Raw genomic sequence first — 18,397 nt, 5'->3', positions numbered from 1 at the left:
GGAGAGGTGACAAGGAAAACTGAAAAGCTATACCACGAAATAGTGTTACTTTCTTGAATGACAAATGTCACTTGCAGAAACAATACATTCAGAAGCTCTACCACCTAATGCAGGCTTATAGCCCAAGTGATTCAATTAAAATTATTGATAAATTTTATTGCACCCTATAAGCTTTTGTCACATGGTTCTAACCAGCTTAGCTGTACAAATACACACATGTTCAAAAATACAATATTTTCAACATGTCTCTTGACAGTTGGGGGCATAAAGCCCCTTTTTGTTTTTTCTAAAAAAAATATAGCTTTTTAAAATATGTTTTCATTTTAATAGACAAAGGGTCCTCAACCTGTGAAAAATAAATGCATGTTGTCTTAGCCACAGCAACAGATATCTTTTATATTAGTTTTTTTTGCACTAATAAACTAAAGTTATTTATTTTCTTAACAGGTTCATTAATTTATGAAAAATTAGGAGAGAAAGCTTTTGGATGGCCTGGAAAATATACAGCTTTTATATCTATTACAATGCAAAACATTGGCGGTAAGTTAATTTGATAAGAGTTTCCTGTTGTGTATCTTTCCAGCAAATGCCTAAGTAGAAAAGCCTGGCCTCTTCTAGCATATTCTAGAGAAGGACTCGGACCTGCTCTTTATGTGGAAGCAACAGTTTGACTGCAGCCATCCAACGTGCCCCCCCACTGAGTCAGAAGTATAACTCTGCAATCAGCAAAGTTCATGCTCCTTGCTGATTGTGTCTGTAGCTGTGTATATAGATCACATTTTTATTATTTGGCTTGGTACTGTGTCCTGACTATGTGAGTTTGTTGACTTTATTAAAGCCTGGTATTCACTACAATTTTTTTTTCCGTTCAACCTAGCGGGCTGAACGAAAAAAAAATGGACAGCTCAGGTACTAACAATGCAATGTTAGTGCAATGATCTCCCCTGATGTTCAATTGTGTTTTGACAGGAGGAACACGTCAACCCCCCCCCCCCCCCCCGTTAGAATACCCCGGCTCTTCAGCGTTAACGTGGCCTTCCTTACAAGTTCTGAATCTTCGACCGCTTGTATGGCCGGGCTGCGGTGAAATCACTCCCCTCTGATTGAAAAGCTACATCTCTGACTTAGTAGGGGGCATAGTTACATTTATATAGTAGGTGAGGTTGAAAAAAGACACAAGTCCATCAAGTCCAACCTATGTGTGTTAGAGACCACTGCCTGTGGAAGGGAATTCCACATCCTTGCTGCTCTTACAGTAAAGAACCCTCTACGTAGTTTAAGGTTAAACCTCTTTTCTTCCAATTTTAATGAGTGGCCACATGTCTTGTTAAACTCCCTTCCCCAAAAAAGTTTTATCCCTATTGTGAGGTCACCAGTATGGTATTTGTAAATTGAAATCATATCCCCCTCTCAAGCGTCTCTTCTCCAGAGAGAATAAGTTCAGTGCACGTAACCTTTCTTCATAACTAATGTCTTCCAGACCCTTTATTAGCTTTGTTGCCCTTCTTTGTACTCGCTCCATTTCCAGCACATCCTTCCTAATGACTGGTGCCCAGAACTGGACAGCATACTCTAGGTGCAGCTGGACCAGAGTCTTGTAGAGCGGAAGAATTATCGCTTTATCCCTGGAGTTAATCCCTTTTTTTAATGCATGCCAATATTCTGTTTGCTTTGTTAGCAGCAGCTTGGCATTGCATGCCATTGCTGAGCCCAAAGGTTCTCCCCCCAGTGTATAGATTGCATTAATAATTTTGCCACCCAAATGCTTTATTTTACATTTTTCTACATTAAACCTCATTTTCCATGTAGTTGCCCACTCCATTAATTTGTTCAGATCTTCTTGCAAGGTTTCCACATCTTGTAGAGAAGTTATTGTCCTGCTTAGCTTAGTATCATCTGCAAATACAGATATTGAACTGTTTACCCCATCCTCCAGGTTGTTTATGAACAAATTAAATAGGACTGGTCCCAGCACAGAATCCTGGGGGACCCCACTACCCACCCCTGATCATTCCAAGTATTCCCCATTTATCACCACCCTCTGAACTCGCCCTTGTAGCCAGTTTTCAATCCATGTACTCACCCTATGGTCCATGCCAATGGACCTTATTTTGTACAATAAACATTTATGGGAAACTGTGTCAAATGCTTTTGCAAAATCCAGATACATCACATCTACAGGCCTTCCTTTATATATATGGCAACTCACCTCATAGGTTAATAGATTGGTTTAAAATAAAAATTACTAAAGCGCTGATACAGATGAAAACTCAAAAACCATATATAACTATACTAAACTATCTAAACTATATAACTATATATATATATATATATATATATATATATATATATATATATATATATATATAATGAGAAGCAGCGGCAACTATTCAGAAATGTGTTCTGGTATCACATATATAAGTAAAAAAAAAAGTTTAATAATAAACTCCAATAAATAAATAGATAGAATAAATAGATAATCACCTTAGTGTGCAATGCCTGCTCACCTCAAAGAAACACCCCCTTGGGTCTATTGGCACTTTCAGTATTAATCCAAAGAAAAGATCAGCCAAATCAGAAACAGGCTTCAGCTAATGGCTCCAAGATTACCAAGACTTCTCCACATACAGTTTGATTTGTCCACGTTCAATTTCTCAAAGTAAATAAAATATCATCGCTGCGCAAGATTAATTAAATAAATAAAAATCCTATGCACTCACATTTACATAGTAGTAAAAAGGCTTCAAAACAATCAGTTAGCAATGGGACAGCTCTCCTCCTCACTACACATTCCAGATTGTGAAACACCGGAAGTGTTGTCGTTAAGCCATCCAGGACTTTTGTTCACTCTTTTAAATGTATTACCCAATGGGATGCACTGGCTAATGCCCTTATTTAATATGCTTTTAAAGTGAACCCATCTCTCCTCTGTGTTCTTTGTTCCTAAGATTTTATCCCAATTTATATCAAGGTTTGTAGTTTAGGGAAGTTGGCTCTTTTGAAATTCAGTTCCTTTGTATTTCCCTTATGTTTCCTACTTGTGTAATTTATACTGAAGCCAATTGACCTGTGATTGCTGTTTCCTAAATTTTCCCCGTATTTCCACATCCATGATCAGGTCTGTATTGTTGGCAATTAGTAGATCTAGTAACACTTTATTTCTAGTTGGTGCATCTACCATCTGACCCATGAAATTGTCCTGCAAGACATTTAGGAACTGGCGAGCCTTAGGTTCCCTCCGCCCAGTCTATGTCTGGATAATTAAAATTCCCTATTATGATAACATTTCCCATTCTTGCTACTAATCCAAATTGTAATAGGAGGTCCGCCTCCCCCAAAGAGATCACTTCTTACTCACAGAGAGCAAGAGTATTTCTCTGCAACATGCTGGCAGGACACAGGCTTTTCTACTCAGGCTGTAGTTTATTTTTAAAGAAAACAAACGAAGACTTTGCACACCTTTTGCTTTACAGTTAAAATTCATTCTTCCTCTTTTTGTGAATATTGGATGACAAACTGTGGGATAGGATATACTAAACTAGATTATTTTTTTCTTTTCTCCAAAGGCTGTTTTAAAGTAAACATAGCTGACTATTCCTTATGTGGTAAACTTTGTGTCTTTAACAGTATGACCTCATGGGAAATGTATGAATATCCAGCATTCTCTGACATTTAAGAAAGCTTAGCATGAATATATTCAATTAATTATATCATAAAGACAATTCTCAGAGTTCTGCATTCTGTCTTATTGAAATTTGGTTTTATTCAGAAAGTTGTGTTTAAAAAAATGTCTTTAATGCCTTTAATCCTCAGGGAAAAATTTCAATGTTAGCAATTACGAGATTTCTTTTTCTTTTTTTTGTCTAGAAAGTAAATTCTGCAAACCTAAAAAAAACATTTAAATACACACACTATATATAATTGCTTCCATCACAAGTACCAAAAAATAAGATCACTTCCTATTTTGGTTCAAGAAGAAAAAAAATTCCTTTATGCCCTTGTGGCCAATTATTAATCCAAAACCACTGGCTCACAGCACAGATACAGTCTAAATTTAGAACTATTTATTCAACTTATATACAGCTGTTTCAATCTTGATAACTATTATCAGTGTAGGATATTGAAAGAATGTCTTCTGTGCAAGTATTGGATAAAGGACTTGCTTATAAATATGTCATTATTATTAAAGTGATTCTAAAGGTTCGGGTTTTTTTTTTCATAAAAATAACAAACATGTTATACTTACCTGCTCTGTGCAATGGTTTTACACAGAACAGCCTTAATCCTCTTTTCTTGGTTCCCCGCTGGCCCTCCAGGCAATTCCTCTTCATTGGGTGCCCCCAGAGAAAGCTGCTTTCCTTGGCGGCACCCTGTGTGCTGGCTCCCAAGTCCTGCTGCTACGTCCATTGACACAAACAGCGGGACTTGGCCCCACCCCCTCCTCTTGTGTCACCAGATTTGATTGACAGCAGCGGGGCTGCTTTCAGTCTGTCCAATCAGGAAAGAGAAAGCAACAAAGCCACTGAGCTTGATCACATCCCTGGATCGGATGGGCTCAGGTAAGGAAAGGGGAGGTTTGGGGGGCAACTGCAGCAGAGAAGGTTTTTTACCTTAATGCATGGAATGCATTAGGGTGAAAAACCTTAAGGCTTTAGAATCACTTTAACTAACTATAATATATATAGACCCAAGGGTACCCAAATTGGTATATATATATATATATATATATATATATATATATATATATATATATATATATATATATATATATATATATATATATATATAAAATGTTTTACCTATATTCTTTATAACTTAGGAAAATGTTTGTATATTCTGCAAGAAAATAGCACAGCTACATAATAATTGTAATGTTTTTTTTTTCTGTAACAGGATAACAGTCTTTATGTGTTAAAGTATAAAATACAAACAGTTATACCAAAAGGTCATCTAATTACCCTTTTGCTGTTATTTAATGTTTTTTTCAGCTATGTCAAGCTACTTATTTATTGTGAAATATGAACTTCCTGAAGTAATTAAAACTTTCATGAGATTGGAGGAGAATTCAGGGTATGTGTATACATTTTTATGACTATTTATACTATTTCTATACCCGCTTACACTAGTTCTAATTTGAGTGCATCTCTATATTTAGAGCATGGTATCTGAATGGGAACTATCTGGTGATCTTTGTATCCATTGGGGTAATTCTTCCACTGTCTATGCTGAAGAATTTAGGTAAGTACATATTCTTTTTCTTATGATCAAGTATCTACTCATCATTAAGTGTGAATAACAGATGTGTCCAGAGTTACAGTGTATATAACTAATGTATTAATTTGTATGTTATATATTGAACAGGTTACCTTGGATACACAAGTGGATTTTCTCTGTCTTGTATGGTGTTTTTCGTCAGTGTGGTAAGGAACCATGTTTTAATTAAACTTCACTGTACATTACATTTAAAATTATTTTAAGCTGAACTCTAGGCAGTTATAAAAGACAAATGATTGCAACTCTGCATTTTTAAAAAGTTATTATAACTACCAAATGTTGACTTGCCAACAGTCTCTTTGATTCCACTGTACAAAAGCACTTAGACTGGGAGAGGAAAGGTCAGCATTAGGAGCCAGTCAGGTGTATTGCATGCACATGTGCTGACAATGAACATGTTGATAAGAGCTGATAATAAGGCCTCTTTCACACTTGTGCGACCTGTCCTGCAACTTGGGACTGCAAAGTCACATGGCAAGTCATACCCTATGATTTCCAATGAGTACCATTCATGTCTGTTCAAGTCGCAGTGACTTCAAAGTAGTCCCTGCACTACTTTGGTGTGACTTTAATGAGACTTGAGGTCCATAGACCTCAAGATTCAACAGGCATTGCTTCAAGTTGCCTCAAATTTGTGCAAAATTGCGGCAAAAATCGGGCGTAAAGAGCTTACCTCTTCTGTTCTGTTCTGCACACACCAGCAGACTGGGTTGGAGAGAAGACACCACTGTATTCCTTTACTTTGGGTGGTATCATGCACCTGGCTGTCCTGTGTATTAGAAAGTAAAACAACTCCCTTATATGTATTTTATCTGTGATTTACCTGTACATCAGTAGTTTCGTTTCAACCGAGCAATTTTATTATTACTAGGTATAAAGTCCGCATTCTAATTAAACTGCATGGGAACTAGGCTGTGCGATTTGTTTAGTTACGAATCTAAATTTAGACTAAATTTTAGTTTATCTGAGATTTGACTGTATATGAATCTCTGAATCACAATAGAAACTAATTTAAACAAATCCAAAATAAATTATAATGAAACAACAAATTAATTTCACATGATGCAATAGTTTGAGTCTTTTGTTAATATTTGAAGCATCCGAAATAACATAACAACGTAACAAATTATCTGAATTGATTCAGATCCTTTTTGTTTTTATGTTGCATTAACATTTTTCTTTTTTCTTTTTCTTAATGCACTACTTATGAAATTAAGATATATTGAAAAATACAGTAAGGTGTAAAAGTGCAAAAAGGGATGATGATTCCTACTTATTGTGTTTGGGTTGGATGAAGGTCAATCCATCAGAATTTCTGAATCGTATCATAACAAATGAATCAGAAATGATGTTCATTGCATTTGCTATGTTATGATTCAGAGATTCTGATGGATCCACCTCCATCCACCCCAAACAGAGTGCATAAGTAATCTTTTAAAATAACAAATTAACCCATTAAAATGAATATAGTCAATCTTCCGAAACATTAATCAATTTTGAACATTGGATATTGGAAACAAATCTGAATATACAAAACTCATCTGAATACACAAAACGAATTCCGAGAAACAAATCATTCCAACATAATGAATATTACGAAACAAAATTATGAACTTAACAAATGAATCCACAAAGAAACTGTGCACATCTGTAATGGCAACTCTATTATTTAGGCTAACACAAATATGATCACTATTGTTTAACCACCTCGCGCCCGCCCTATAGCCGAATGACGGCCGTAGGGCAGGCGCGTTCGTCCAGGAGGCCGTCCCTGGACGTCCTAATGTTTACTTCTGCAATGCGCGCCGCCGCGGTCGCGCATCACGGAAGTTTTGTGTTCGCCGTGTCCCCCGGGGACAGGCAAACACAGATCGCTGTAAATGGCCAATCACAGCGGCCGTTTACAGCGCGATCGGCGTGTCCAATGGGAGATGATCTCATATGTAAACATATGAGATCATCTCTCAGCGCCGCTCTCCCTCCTCACACAGACAGCGTGTGAGAGGGGAGAGATGAACGGCTGCAGCGGCAGCCGTTCTGCTTTCCTTTGTAAAAGTAAAAAAAAAAAAAGTAAAAAAAAAAAGTGCCATCCTCCCCCAGCAGTGCCATCCATCCTCCCCCAGCAGTGCCATCCATCCTCCCCCAGCAGTGCCATCCTGCCCCAGTGCCATCCATCCCAGTTCTACCTGCCCCCAGTTCTACCTGCCCCCAGTTCTACCTGCCCCCAGTGCTACTTGCCCCCAGTGCTACCTGCCCCCAGTGCCACCTGTTGTCAGTGCCATTTGTCCCCAGTGCCATCTGTCATCAGTGCCACGTGTCATCCGTGCCACATAGTGCCATCTGTCATCAGTGCCACGTATTAGTGCCATCTGTCATCAGTTCCATTTATCAGTGCCATTTGTCATCAGTGCCACCTGTCAGTGTCACGTGCCATCTGTTGTCAGTGTCACGTGTCATCAATGCCACTTATCAGTGCCATCTGTCATCAGTGTCACGCATCATCGGTGCCATGTATTAGTGCCATCTTTCATCAGTGGCACGTATTAGTGGCAAGTATTAGTGCCATCTGTCATCAGTGCCACGTATTAGTGCCACGTGTCTTCAGTGCCACGTATTAGTGCCACGTGTCATCAGTGCCACGTATAAGTGCCACGTGTCATCAGTGCCACGTATAAGTGCCATCTGTCATCAGTGCCACATATTAGTGCCATCTGTCATCAGTGCCACGTGTCATCAGTGCCACGTATAAGTGTCATCATTATCACGTATCAGTGCCATCTGTCATCAGTGTCACGTGTCACGTGTCATTGTCCTGGTGCTTCAAAAGTGTAATAAATAGTCAACAAGTTAGATGTGTAATTTATGTTCCTAGAACACATGATGGCGCTACCTGCATGTTGGGCCTCTCTATGTGGCCAGGCTGTGAAAAAGTTCCACACATGTGGTATTGTAATACTCAGGAGGAGTAGCAGAATTTTTTGGGGGGTGCCATTTGTGGTATACACATGCCATGTGAGAGAAATAACCTATTACAATGACAATTTTGTGGAGAAAAAAAAATGAAAAATCTTAATTTTGCAAAGAATTGTGGGAAAAAAATGACAACATCAAAAAGCTCACCATGCATCTTACTAAATACCTTGGAATGTCTACTTTCCAAAAAGTGGTCATTTGGGGGGTATTTGTACTTTCCTGACTTGTTTGGGTCACAAGAAGCGAGATAGTCCACCAGTACATCAGATGTGATCAATTTTGTGCGATTCGCACCACAGCTTGTAGACTCTCTAACTTTCACAAAGACCAAATAATATCCACTAATTTGGGTTATTTTTACCAAAGATATGTAGCAGTATAAATTGTGGCCAAAATGTATGAAGAAAAATTAATAATTTGCATAATTCTGTCACAGAAACAAAGAAATATGCGTTTTTTTTTTCTAAATTTTCGGTATTTTTTCATTTATAGCGCAAAAAAATAAAAACCCCAGAGGTGATCAAATACCACCAAAAGAAAGCTCTATTTGTGGGAAAAAAAAGACAAAAAATTCATTTGGGTACAGTGTTGCATGATTGAGTAATTGTCATTCAAAGTGTGAGAGCACCGAAAGCTGAAAATTGGTCTGGGCAGGAAGGGTGTTTAAGTGCCCAGTAAGCAAGTGGTTAAGATAAGACATTCCAGCTCTTGATAACACTGGTAATAAAAAATACAAAACATTTTTTTCTATTCCAGGTGATTTACAAGAAAACTCAGATACCGTGCCCATTATCTTTGCTGGACCCCCATCAAGGAAATTTGACAAGCAATAATACCTATCATTTGCATCCCCTTATGATACAAAATGTTACTATCGATTCTGGTGTGAACTTTATGATGGATTACAATCAAGGGGAAACAGCAGGGATCGGTGAACACAAAGACAATACCCACGGAAGTGTGGTGGAAATCGAAGCCCACACAGATGAAAAATGCAAGCCCAAATTATTTGTGTTCAACTCCCAGGTAAGGCTGTATGGTTGTTTTACTCATTTGTAATATACCCCTTTTATATGTATTATGGTTATATGTTCATGAAGTCTATAGGCAGTGCTATATACAGACCCCAGTGAACCGTATTTGAAAATTTTAACCAGTTTTCTGTGCAGTAATCTTTTTCAACAGCACAGGTCCAAATCATTTTCAAAATGGCTTTAACAGTGTCAATTATAGTGTAATGTACTTTTTTGAGCATAGCACATAATTCCTTCTCCTTCTTATATCTTTTAGACAGCCTATGCTATTCCAATCTTGGCTTTTGCTTTTGTGTGCCACCCAGAGGTGTTACCAATCTACAGTGAGCTCAAAAGGTACATGCACGTTTATGTTTTAGACAGATGCATTGATTAATATCCCCACACATAGCCTCAAATGCAGCCATCCAAATTGTTTACTATCTGTCATTGCTCTTTTTTTTCTGCCATGATGAGCATTTGCCAGCACTGGTCAGAAAATATAAGAGATCATAATCAGGGTGTCTGGATGCAGCTCATTGCACTTTACAGATGGCGCATATTTTATGAAGAAAACACAGATGGCACAGGTTACATCCATAATTTTTGGCCAGTATGCTGATGAAAATATTTTCATATGAGGTCTAAGGTTTTAAGGTGGTCAATGAAAAAAGGCCTGTTTTACATTTATTTATGGTAAAGTTCACTTGCCCTTTAAAACGGCGGTCCCCAACCTCCTGGGCACTATGGACCAGCTGCTCGGAAGTCAACCCCTCCATGGACCTGGTGGGGGTGGGTCGATTTGATGGTTATTTGTGTGGAGATTGCATGGACCAGGGGGGATTTGGCGGTTTATTTGTTTGGTGGTTGCAGCCTCTCAACTCAGGGGGGTTACACCTTATCATATGGGGGGGTGGCAGCCCGTCACCTTGGCTTGGGGTGGGGGGTGGTGCAGCCTGGGTCTCACCAGTGCAATGAGATCCTGTCACTGGCTAAGGGCTCTCCTCTTTCCCCTTCTTTGTGACCATAGAGAGGGAAGAGAGCAGTGCTGCTGGGAGAAGGGGTGCGGAGCGTAGGAGTGCAGGTTGTGCCAGCTTGCTACGCCCACCTACCAACCTCGACCACGTGGCTTGGGTCCCAGCGGGCCAAGGACCAGCACCGGTCTGTGACCCCTGCTTTATAAGGCAACAAGCAAATGGGGTTTATTTACTAAAGCTGGAAAATCAGGCTCACTGCATAGAAACCAATGAGCTTCTAACTCCAGCTTGTTCAATTACGCTTTGGTAATAAAACCTGGAAGCTCATTGGTTTCTATGCAGAAGTTAGCCTAATTTTGTACTTTCCAGCTTTAGTAAATATACCCCATTGCATACTTAAAAGTGGGGTATGCCTGTACATTACAATTTGGAACAAGAGGATTCAGAGGGCCCTGTTTGTTAGAGCTTACAAAAAATATTTATATTCATATTGATTTATCATTTGGGCAATAAGAGTATGGAATATTGATCACATTTATTTAGCTTCTGCTTCTTTAGTAAATAACTCTTTACTACTTTCGCAATGCAATTATCAGTGCATGCTTAATATATATATTTTTTTATGATAGCCTGACATGCTTTCAATGTGTTTTTCTAGTCGATCCCGAAGAAAAATGCAGACCGTTTCCAATCTTTCAATAACAGCAATGCTTGTGATGTATCTCTTTGCTGCACTTTTTGGTTATCTTACATTTTATGGTGAGTACAATTATTTTCTAATATCTAGTTTCTAATATATGGCCAAATGCTGAGAGCATTTAGTATTTGATATTTAAACTCCAAAATTCTGCATGTATAAGTGAAATCAGAAATTTGAAGGATTGAGAGGTCAAAGCATTCTAAATTAGATTAAATGATGACATGTCTTTTACCTTCCCTTTTCAAAACATTCACTTGTCAACAGCAAGTGTAGTTGGAAATACTGGTATATGCAAATGTAGGTGGAAAGCAAGAAGGGTTGGGGGTAGTGGGAGAAAATAGAAGAAGAGGATGAGTGGAGGGGTGGAAAAATGAGGAAGCGATATCAAGAATGAGCTGACCCAAGCTGCTTATAATGTGAGCATTGTTTTGTCAACATAGTGTGGGGATAATGGTCTATGCAGGGAGCCCAGCATTATTGATATTTAGCTATCACGTTAACCTGCATTGCTGTGAGTTTCTCAAGGAGCATAGTTGCCCATCATGGACCTTCTTCATCAAAATATGTTGTCTATGTTGCAGCACAGTGGTGTAGTGGTTAGCACTCTCACCTAGCAGTAAGAAGGGTCACTGGTTCAAATCCCAACCACGACACTACCTGCCTGGAGTTTGCATGTTCTCCCTGTGCCTGCGTGGGTTTCCTCGGGGTACTCCGGTTTCCTCCCACACTCCAAAGACATGCAGGTAGGTTAATTGGCTTCTGTTCTAAATTGGCCCTAGTATATGAATGGGGACCTTGGATTGTGGGCTCCTTGAGGGTAGGGACTGATGTGAGTGTGAAATGTGACAATTGTAGACACTCACTCAGGTTGAACTGGATGGACCGGTGTCTTTATTCAACCTTACTATGAAACTATGAAAAGACTTGAACACGTCAAGATAAACACAATCAACAAAGAAATAAATTGATTTGGGTAGCTCGTTTTTTCACCCTGACTGATTATCCTTATTAATGAAAATAATTGCCTATTGGTCAACCTACTCATTTACCAAATTTGGTCTTGAAAAAATATAATTATTTCATCAAAATAATCATGACATCAGATAACTGTGATACTGCCTGTATTGACAGTCCTGTAAAAAAAACTATTGGAAAAAGAAAGTTTAAATCTGACTAATGTAATTATTTCAAATAGGTGGTTGTCAGTTTCATCCAGCAGAATCATGTTTAATCCTAGAGCATTTAGGATCATCACATGTGGCACAGTTCAGTCTCTGTTCGGGTCAAAGTTCTTTTGCATAACATCCAAAATGCTAATATTTACAATACCTCACTTCTCATTCTTACATGAAGTATCATCAGACAATTATCTATTTGCTGACCTCGGCAGAATATTGTGCTAGAGTTCATCCAGAGACTATGCTACCCATGCAGAAATTTTGCAGTAGCCTCTCCATAGCCAATGTTCTGTCAAAAAGTGTCCGGCCATCGAATAGTGTCCGCCCCGTACTGCGCAGGCGCAGCGCTTGCGCAGTACAAAGGATAAGGAGCCTCTGAAAGTGTCCGAAGAAGAACGGCGCCTGCGCACTGAGTCCAGGTTGAAGCCCCACCATCCAAGTGGACATACGGTTGCTCATAGTAACAGGGACCCTCGCGGGCTCGCTTCGCTCGCCACACTTCAGACACAGCCTCGCTTCGCACGGCTATTTTCTATTCTAACTCTATGTCCACTTGGATGATGGGGCTTGAACCTGGACTCACTGCGCAGGCGCCGTTTATCTTCAGAGATGTTCAGCTTCTCCTTGTCCTCCGAACTGCACAAGCGCATTACAGGGCGGACACCATCTGATGGGGGACAGTATTTTATACATCACCGGCACATGGAAGAGCACACTATGCATGCCCCAAATTGGGTCAATGTTCCAAATTGGGATTATTATTATTGGCATCATCTTCCAGAGCAAAATGAATACACATTTAAAAAAATAATTGCTCTTTTTAAAGAAACCTAATATATTTGTGATGCTTTTTATAGACATTTTCATATCTCACATTTAAAATAACACATTGCATTGCGTATGTTTTTTGCTTGTAAAACATTTTACCCAGAGCAATAACATCTACATCAATCTGTACAGGCCTCTCCAATTTCACCTGTCAGCAATTTAGTGTGCTCTGATCAATGAAAGATAAACTCTATCTCCATTTGTCTGTAATGTGCACAGATTTAGTTATTTTTACATCGCTTAAATGTAAATTTTGTGCTTGCAAAGTCTCAGACTTGTGTGTGAATATTGTAATGCACATTGATTTCAGTCCTCCAAGCAAATCCGGGTTTAAAATTTTGATGTGGATATCTGCTTATTTGCAACAAACATTTTTCCTTATTAATTACTAGCATAGGTGTGCGCAGCCCATTGCATTAGGGTGTCACCCCAAATCTCAAACACGCATGCGTGTGTGTGTGTGTGTGTGTGTGTGTGTGTGTGTGTGTGTGTGTGTATGTATACAGTGTCAGTAGGGCATTGGATTGTGTCAGTAGGGCAGAGGTTGGTGTCAGTAGGACATTGTGTGATGTCAGTCAGTAAGGCAGTGGATGTGTCAGCAGCACAGTGGACAGTGTCAGTATAACAGTAAATGGTGTCAGTAGTTTTTTTTTTTTTACAATATTATTTTTTTTCCCGGGAATCGTCAAGGAAGATTCACAGTTTACCCATCACATGCCCGTGATTGACAGGTGATTGGGATTGATGGGTTGTTGAGCCCCAGATTAGAGTGTACCCAGGCACATCCGGCACACCCTGTGCTCACGCCTATGGGTTCTAGTGGCCTTTGGTTACTAGGGACCTTTGGTTCCTCCATGCCACCCCTCCCTTTCCTACAGCCAGGAAGGGCTGCGTCATCAGACTCCATCTCAATTTAAAGCATTAAATGAACAGGGAACTTTTTTCCTACCCTTATCAGTTTTAGTCATAATGCACTGAGGTCTGCTCCCATCCAATACCATACACGTGCTCTACATCATTTTTGATCACAGCCACAGACAGCATAGTTGCAAAGTGCAGTGAACTTCGCAATTCGCTTCCTTTTGGTCTGTTAAATATACGCATTGATTCTACTAGAAATCTTGTAAGTTTATAGCTTCCTGTACTCTCTGCCTGTGCTGCTCTCTTATCAGTTACATTGATCCCAGTTCTTTCTGCAGCCTACAAATCACTCCCCCCTAGGTTATGCTAATTAGAAGAGGGGGGGGGATTTTTTTTAGTACTAAAACACTTCCCGTTCTAGGGTGACACTGCTGCTGTTCCTCCATAAATACAGTATACTTGAGCCAGCTTTGCTATCCCAGAAAAGAAAGTGTGTTATTGACAAGGTAAAAAGAAAAAATAAATAATGCAGCCAGCACATCTAAGGCTAGTTGCAATATACTACATTTTTGTTATTGGAATTAGATATACTTTAAATTCCAGAGTAATTGTCAGTAACTCCTTTCACTTCCTTTCACCAAGTGCATAAGGCTATAGTCATTGCTACTGTCACACATAAAGACAACCAAGAGGGTGTTAAGATCAAGTTATCATTTTGTTATTGGCCGTGCCTTACAAGTAAGGAGCAGAACTATTACAGCAGGGGCAGAGTCAGGATATATATATCTATAGATATATCTATAGATATATATATATATATATATATATATATATATATATATATATATATATATATATATATAGAGATATAGATATAGATATAGATAGATATAGATAGATATAGATATAGATAGATAGATATAGATAGATATAGATAGATAGATAGATAGATAAATCTATCTATCTATGTATATAATTAATAAATATATATATATATATATATATATATATATATATATATATATTATGTCATTCAAACATTCAGTCTCCTACATGCACTATCAAATATACTGCAGGGGTAGGCAATCTTAAAGAGGTGTAAAACGACCCGAACAACACGGGAGAATTCAAAGATCACTGGGTACAGTGTCGCCTCCTCCCACCTGATTTAAACCTCTAATTGTCCTATACTATTATACTCAGTGTATTGCTTCACATTGTGATGAAGATCTCTCCTTTCCTGCTGCTGGCACCACTCTGGAGACCGCTAGCCAGGATAAGAGGTGGAGTGCAGTTGGTACTCGGCATGGGACAGGAGCCAGCACTACCGAGGAGGCTTATGCACCTCTTGCTCCTACAGCTCCAACTTTACAAGTAGTCCCTCTGCACACTGCACTGCACTATGTTTGATGTTCTGGCATGCCGGGTCAGCAAGCCCAGACAACAATCTACAAGTCACCTGGGCATGATCTACTGGTAGATCACGATCTATGGGTTGCTGACCCTTGGATAGTAAAGACAAATTGCTGATATTATTATTTTTATAGCTGAAGTCAAAGTAATAACAGCGGTTTCTGTACCTGTGACAGTAATTGAAAAGGATTTGTTGGTGGCATTGTCACTGCTGTGACTTCTTCTATTATTTTATGTGTGTATTACACATATAAACTGCAAAGTCTCTTCCAGTATAAAGATATTTTGCGTGCAATTTGTGCCATTCCACAATATGGTATACTCAGTGCTCATACCTCCCAACTTTTTGATATGGGAATGAGGGACACCTATCAGCAAAAGTAGGCAGGCATAGGACACACCCATTGCCAAGCCAATTTAAAGGAGAATTGTACAAAAAAACAAAATTGGTTAAACCCAGAAGTGCTTTTTTTTTTACCACTACTATTCCTTTATATTGGCTTTTGGAATTTATAAATGCAGCCATTTAGAAATCAGATGAAAGGTTAGTGCTGGAAAACACTTTTTGATAGATAAAAAGTGCATTTTATATACATCTATAGAGATCAGACCAAAATGAGGGACAAATGAGAAGGAATGAGGGACAGAGTGACATTGCTCCAAATCAGGGACAGTCCCTCGAAATCAGGGACCATTGGGAGCTATGAGTGCTGCATAATATGCTGGCAATGTAAAAACAAGTAAACAGCAGCAATTATACATTTTATGTTTACATTTTTCCTTTCCTTGCAGGAGAAGTTCAAGACGAATTACTTCACACCTACACAAAAGTATATAGATTTGATACCCTTCTTCTCTGTGTCCGCTTAGCAGTGCTGGTGGCAGTGACCTTGACAGTGCCAATTGTTTTGTTCCCAGTAAGTGCCTTAAAAGATTTTTAAAAACACAGATATAAAAAAAAAAAAATCGTATATATATATGGAAAATGTTTTTGTACTTCATTTGCTTTAGGCTGCATTCGAGTTAGAAATAAAAGTTGTCACATAAATGACTTAAATGATAGGTGAAACTCAGCAATGGAATGCATATGGCTTACATGCTGTGGCGCCCTCTACTGTTCCATCTGTAGTTTTCCTACTGTACTGAACTACTACTGTGTAGTTCCTGAATAAACCTGGATAATGTTCTTAGCTGTAGTTTTTGCTCTGTGAAGATTTAAGGCAGCTGTTGGCTGGTTATGGCAGTATTACCTTTCATGTGCTGTGCTATAAATATAATCCGGTTGTCACAAAGTGTTCAAAATGTTTTGATAGAAACGGAGAGTTGCAATGCCTCGTCCTCAAAACAAGATATTGATTTCTTGTGAAATGTAACAGATATTTAGATTTAAAAAAAATATAGCTTTAGGCTGTATCAACTTTAAATTTGAATCAAATTTTAGTTGCATGTGATTGGATGAGTGAAGTGAATACAGCTTCGCTTTATTCATTAAACTAAGTGAGCATTCTCCACTTCTGTAGTATATCAATCCGAGACAGATAGATTAAAAGACAGATACAATTTGGAGATGTATAACAAAGATAAGTCGGTAGCTTTGAAATGACCTATCGTCCCCTGTCATAAATATTCCTATGTCCTCCGAACAAACGTGTTTTACCTGTCAGTCTGGCTCAGCATTGTCAGTTACTATTAGGCAGAAAAATTGCGAAAAATTGAAAAAGGCCTCTAGACATTTTTACAAAATGATATCTGTTAGACATGTACATTCCTAAGTGACAGGTTATTCGGATAGTCTGCCGTTTTTATCGGCATCAGGACAAAAAATGAGTAATTATAACTGCAACTAATAAATCATGCATATAATAAAAGAAATTGAATTATTTTTAGAGCTGATTTTCTCATGCAAAATCATGCCTACAGTATGTATGCTGCCTCGGGCTTGTGTTAAGATAGTCCGTTAAAAAAACGGCACAGTGCTAAAAATCATATAGAATTATATATATATATATATATATATATATATATATATATATATATATATATATATATATATATATATATATATTCAGGAAATTAAAACAAGTATTACATTAGACTATTCTGGAAATTAAAACAAGTATTACATTAGACTATTCTGGAAATAAAAAAAAAGTGGATAAAATGTTCCTCATTTTAAAATGTATTTGTAATTTATTCTTTTCGCCATAATGCCACTAAAAAGAAATCTGTTTATATTGCCAGTCACCTGGGATGTCCAATTTTAAACATTCATTTTTACAGGCAAATGCAGTGTGGATTTCGATTACATGTCCCAGTGGCCCCTCATATTTTTATGTAATAATAGGCTTCTTTTGATATTTATTACATGTGATCAGATAATAAAATAAGGAAAGAAAAAATGTGGGTACCAGCCTATGGGGGTTATTTACGAAAGGCAAATCCACTTTGCATTAAAAGTACACTTGGAAGTGCAGTCGCTGTAAATCTAAGGGGTAAATCTGAAATGAGTGGAAGCTCTGCTGATTTTATCATCCAATCATGTCCAAGCTAAAATGCTGTTTTTTATTTTCCTTGCATGTCCCCCTCGGATCTACAGCGACTTTACTTCCAAGTGCACTTGTAGTACAAAATGGAGTAAATAACCCCCTATGTGACTTCCAGAGCATACATACATTAGTTGCAATGCTCTGCATTTGGCGTAAAGCAGAACTACGCTGCATCTGTGCAACACAAAAAAACTCTATTTAATGCATTTTTAATATTTAAAGCAAACTCCCCCATCCATACAGATTTCCATGCTTTATTTTGGAGAGAAATCGCTTTGAAAAACACCATCTTACATTTCTGGTTGTGGCTGCCTTGAGTAACGTTGTAACGGCATATTCGACGACCCATCACAATTTGCTGCGGAAGTGACCTTCCGTTGCCGCCATCTTGCTACACCACGCACTTGTCCACAGTAAAGAAGGGGTAAAGCGGACATGTTGTTACACCCACCGGAGTTTTGCATTTTACACGTATTTATAACAGTAAAGTCAGTTTATATAGTGAAATACAGGACTTACAACTCCGTCTGACTGCTTAGATCTTGAATTTTAAAAGCAGCGGTAACCCTGCTCATCTCACAGGTTTGCTAATCTGACAGACGTTTGCTGCTTTTAAAATTCAACATCTAGCCAG

The 18,397-nt window shown here is 38.4% G+C and overlaps 1 protein-coding gene across 2 annotated transcripts in view; it reads left to right on the top strand.

Annotated features, from left to right (window-relative positions):
* Nucleotides 1-18,397, top strand: part of SLC38A4 (solute carrier family 38 member 4) — a 118,129-nt gene that overhangs the window by 83,762 nt on the left and 15,970 nt on the right. For both annotated transcript variants that reach the window (XM_077473063.1, XM_077473062.1), the window contains exons 6-13: nt 448-540; nt 4,989-5,070; nt 5,156-5,238; nt 5,362-5,420; nt 9,004-9,273; nt 9,538-9,617; nt 10,896-10,996; nt 16,010-16,134. In XM_077473063.1, the coding sequence (XP_077329189.1) occupies nt 448-540; nt 4,989-5,070; nt 5,156-5,238; nt 5,362-5,420; nt 9,004-9,273; nt 9,538-9,617; nt 10,896-10,996; nt 16,010-16,134 (893 nt within the window). The remainder of the gene's footprint in view (nt 1-447; nt 541-4,988; nt 5,071-5,155; nt 5,239-5,361; nt 5,421-9,003; nt 9,274-9,537; nt 9,618-10,895; nt 10,997-16,009; nt 16,135-18,397) is intronic.

The sequence above is a fragment of the Lithobates pipiens genome, unplaced genomic scaffold, assembly GCF_037356315.1.
Source record: "Lithobates pipiens isolate NorthernLeopardFrog02 unplaced genomic scaffold, aLitPip1_a1.2 Scaffold_8, whole genome shotgun sequence".
NCBI lineage: Eukaryota > Metazoa > Chordata > Amphibia > Anura > Ranidae > Lithobates > Lithobates pipiens.
The sequence above is the reverse complement of the archived record's forward strand: the minus strand, read 5'-3'. Positions and strand labels throughout refer to the sequence as shown.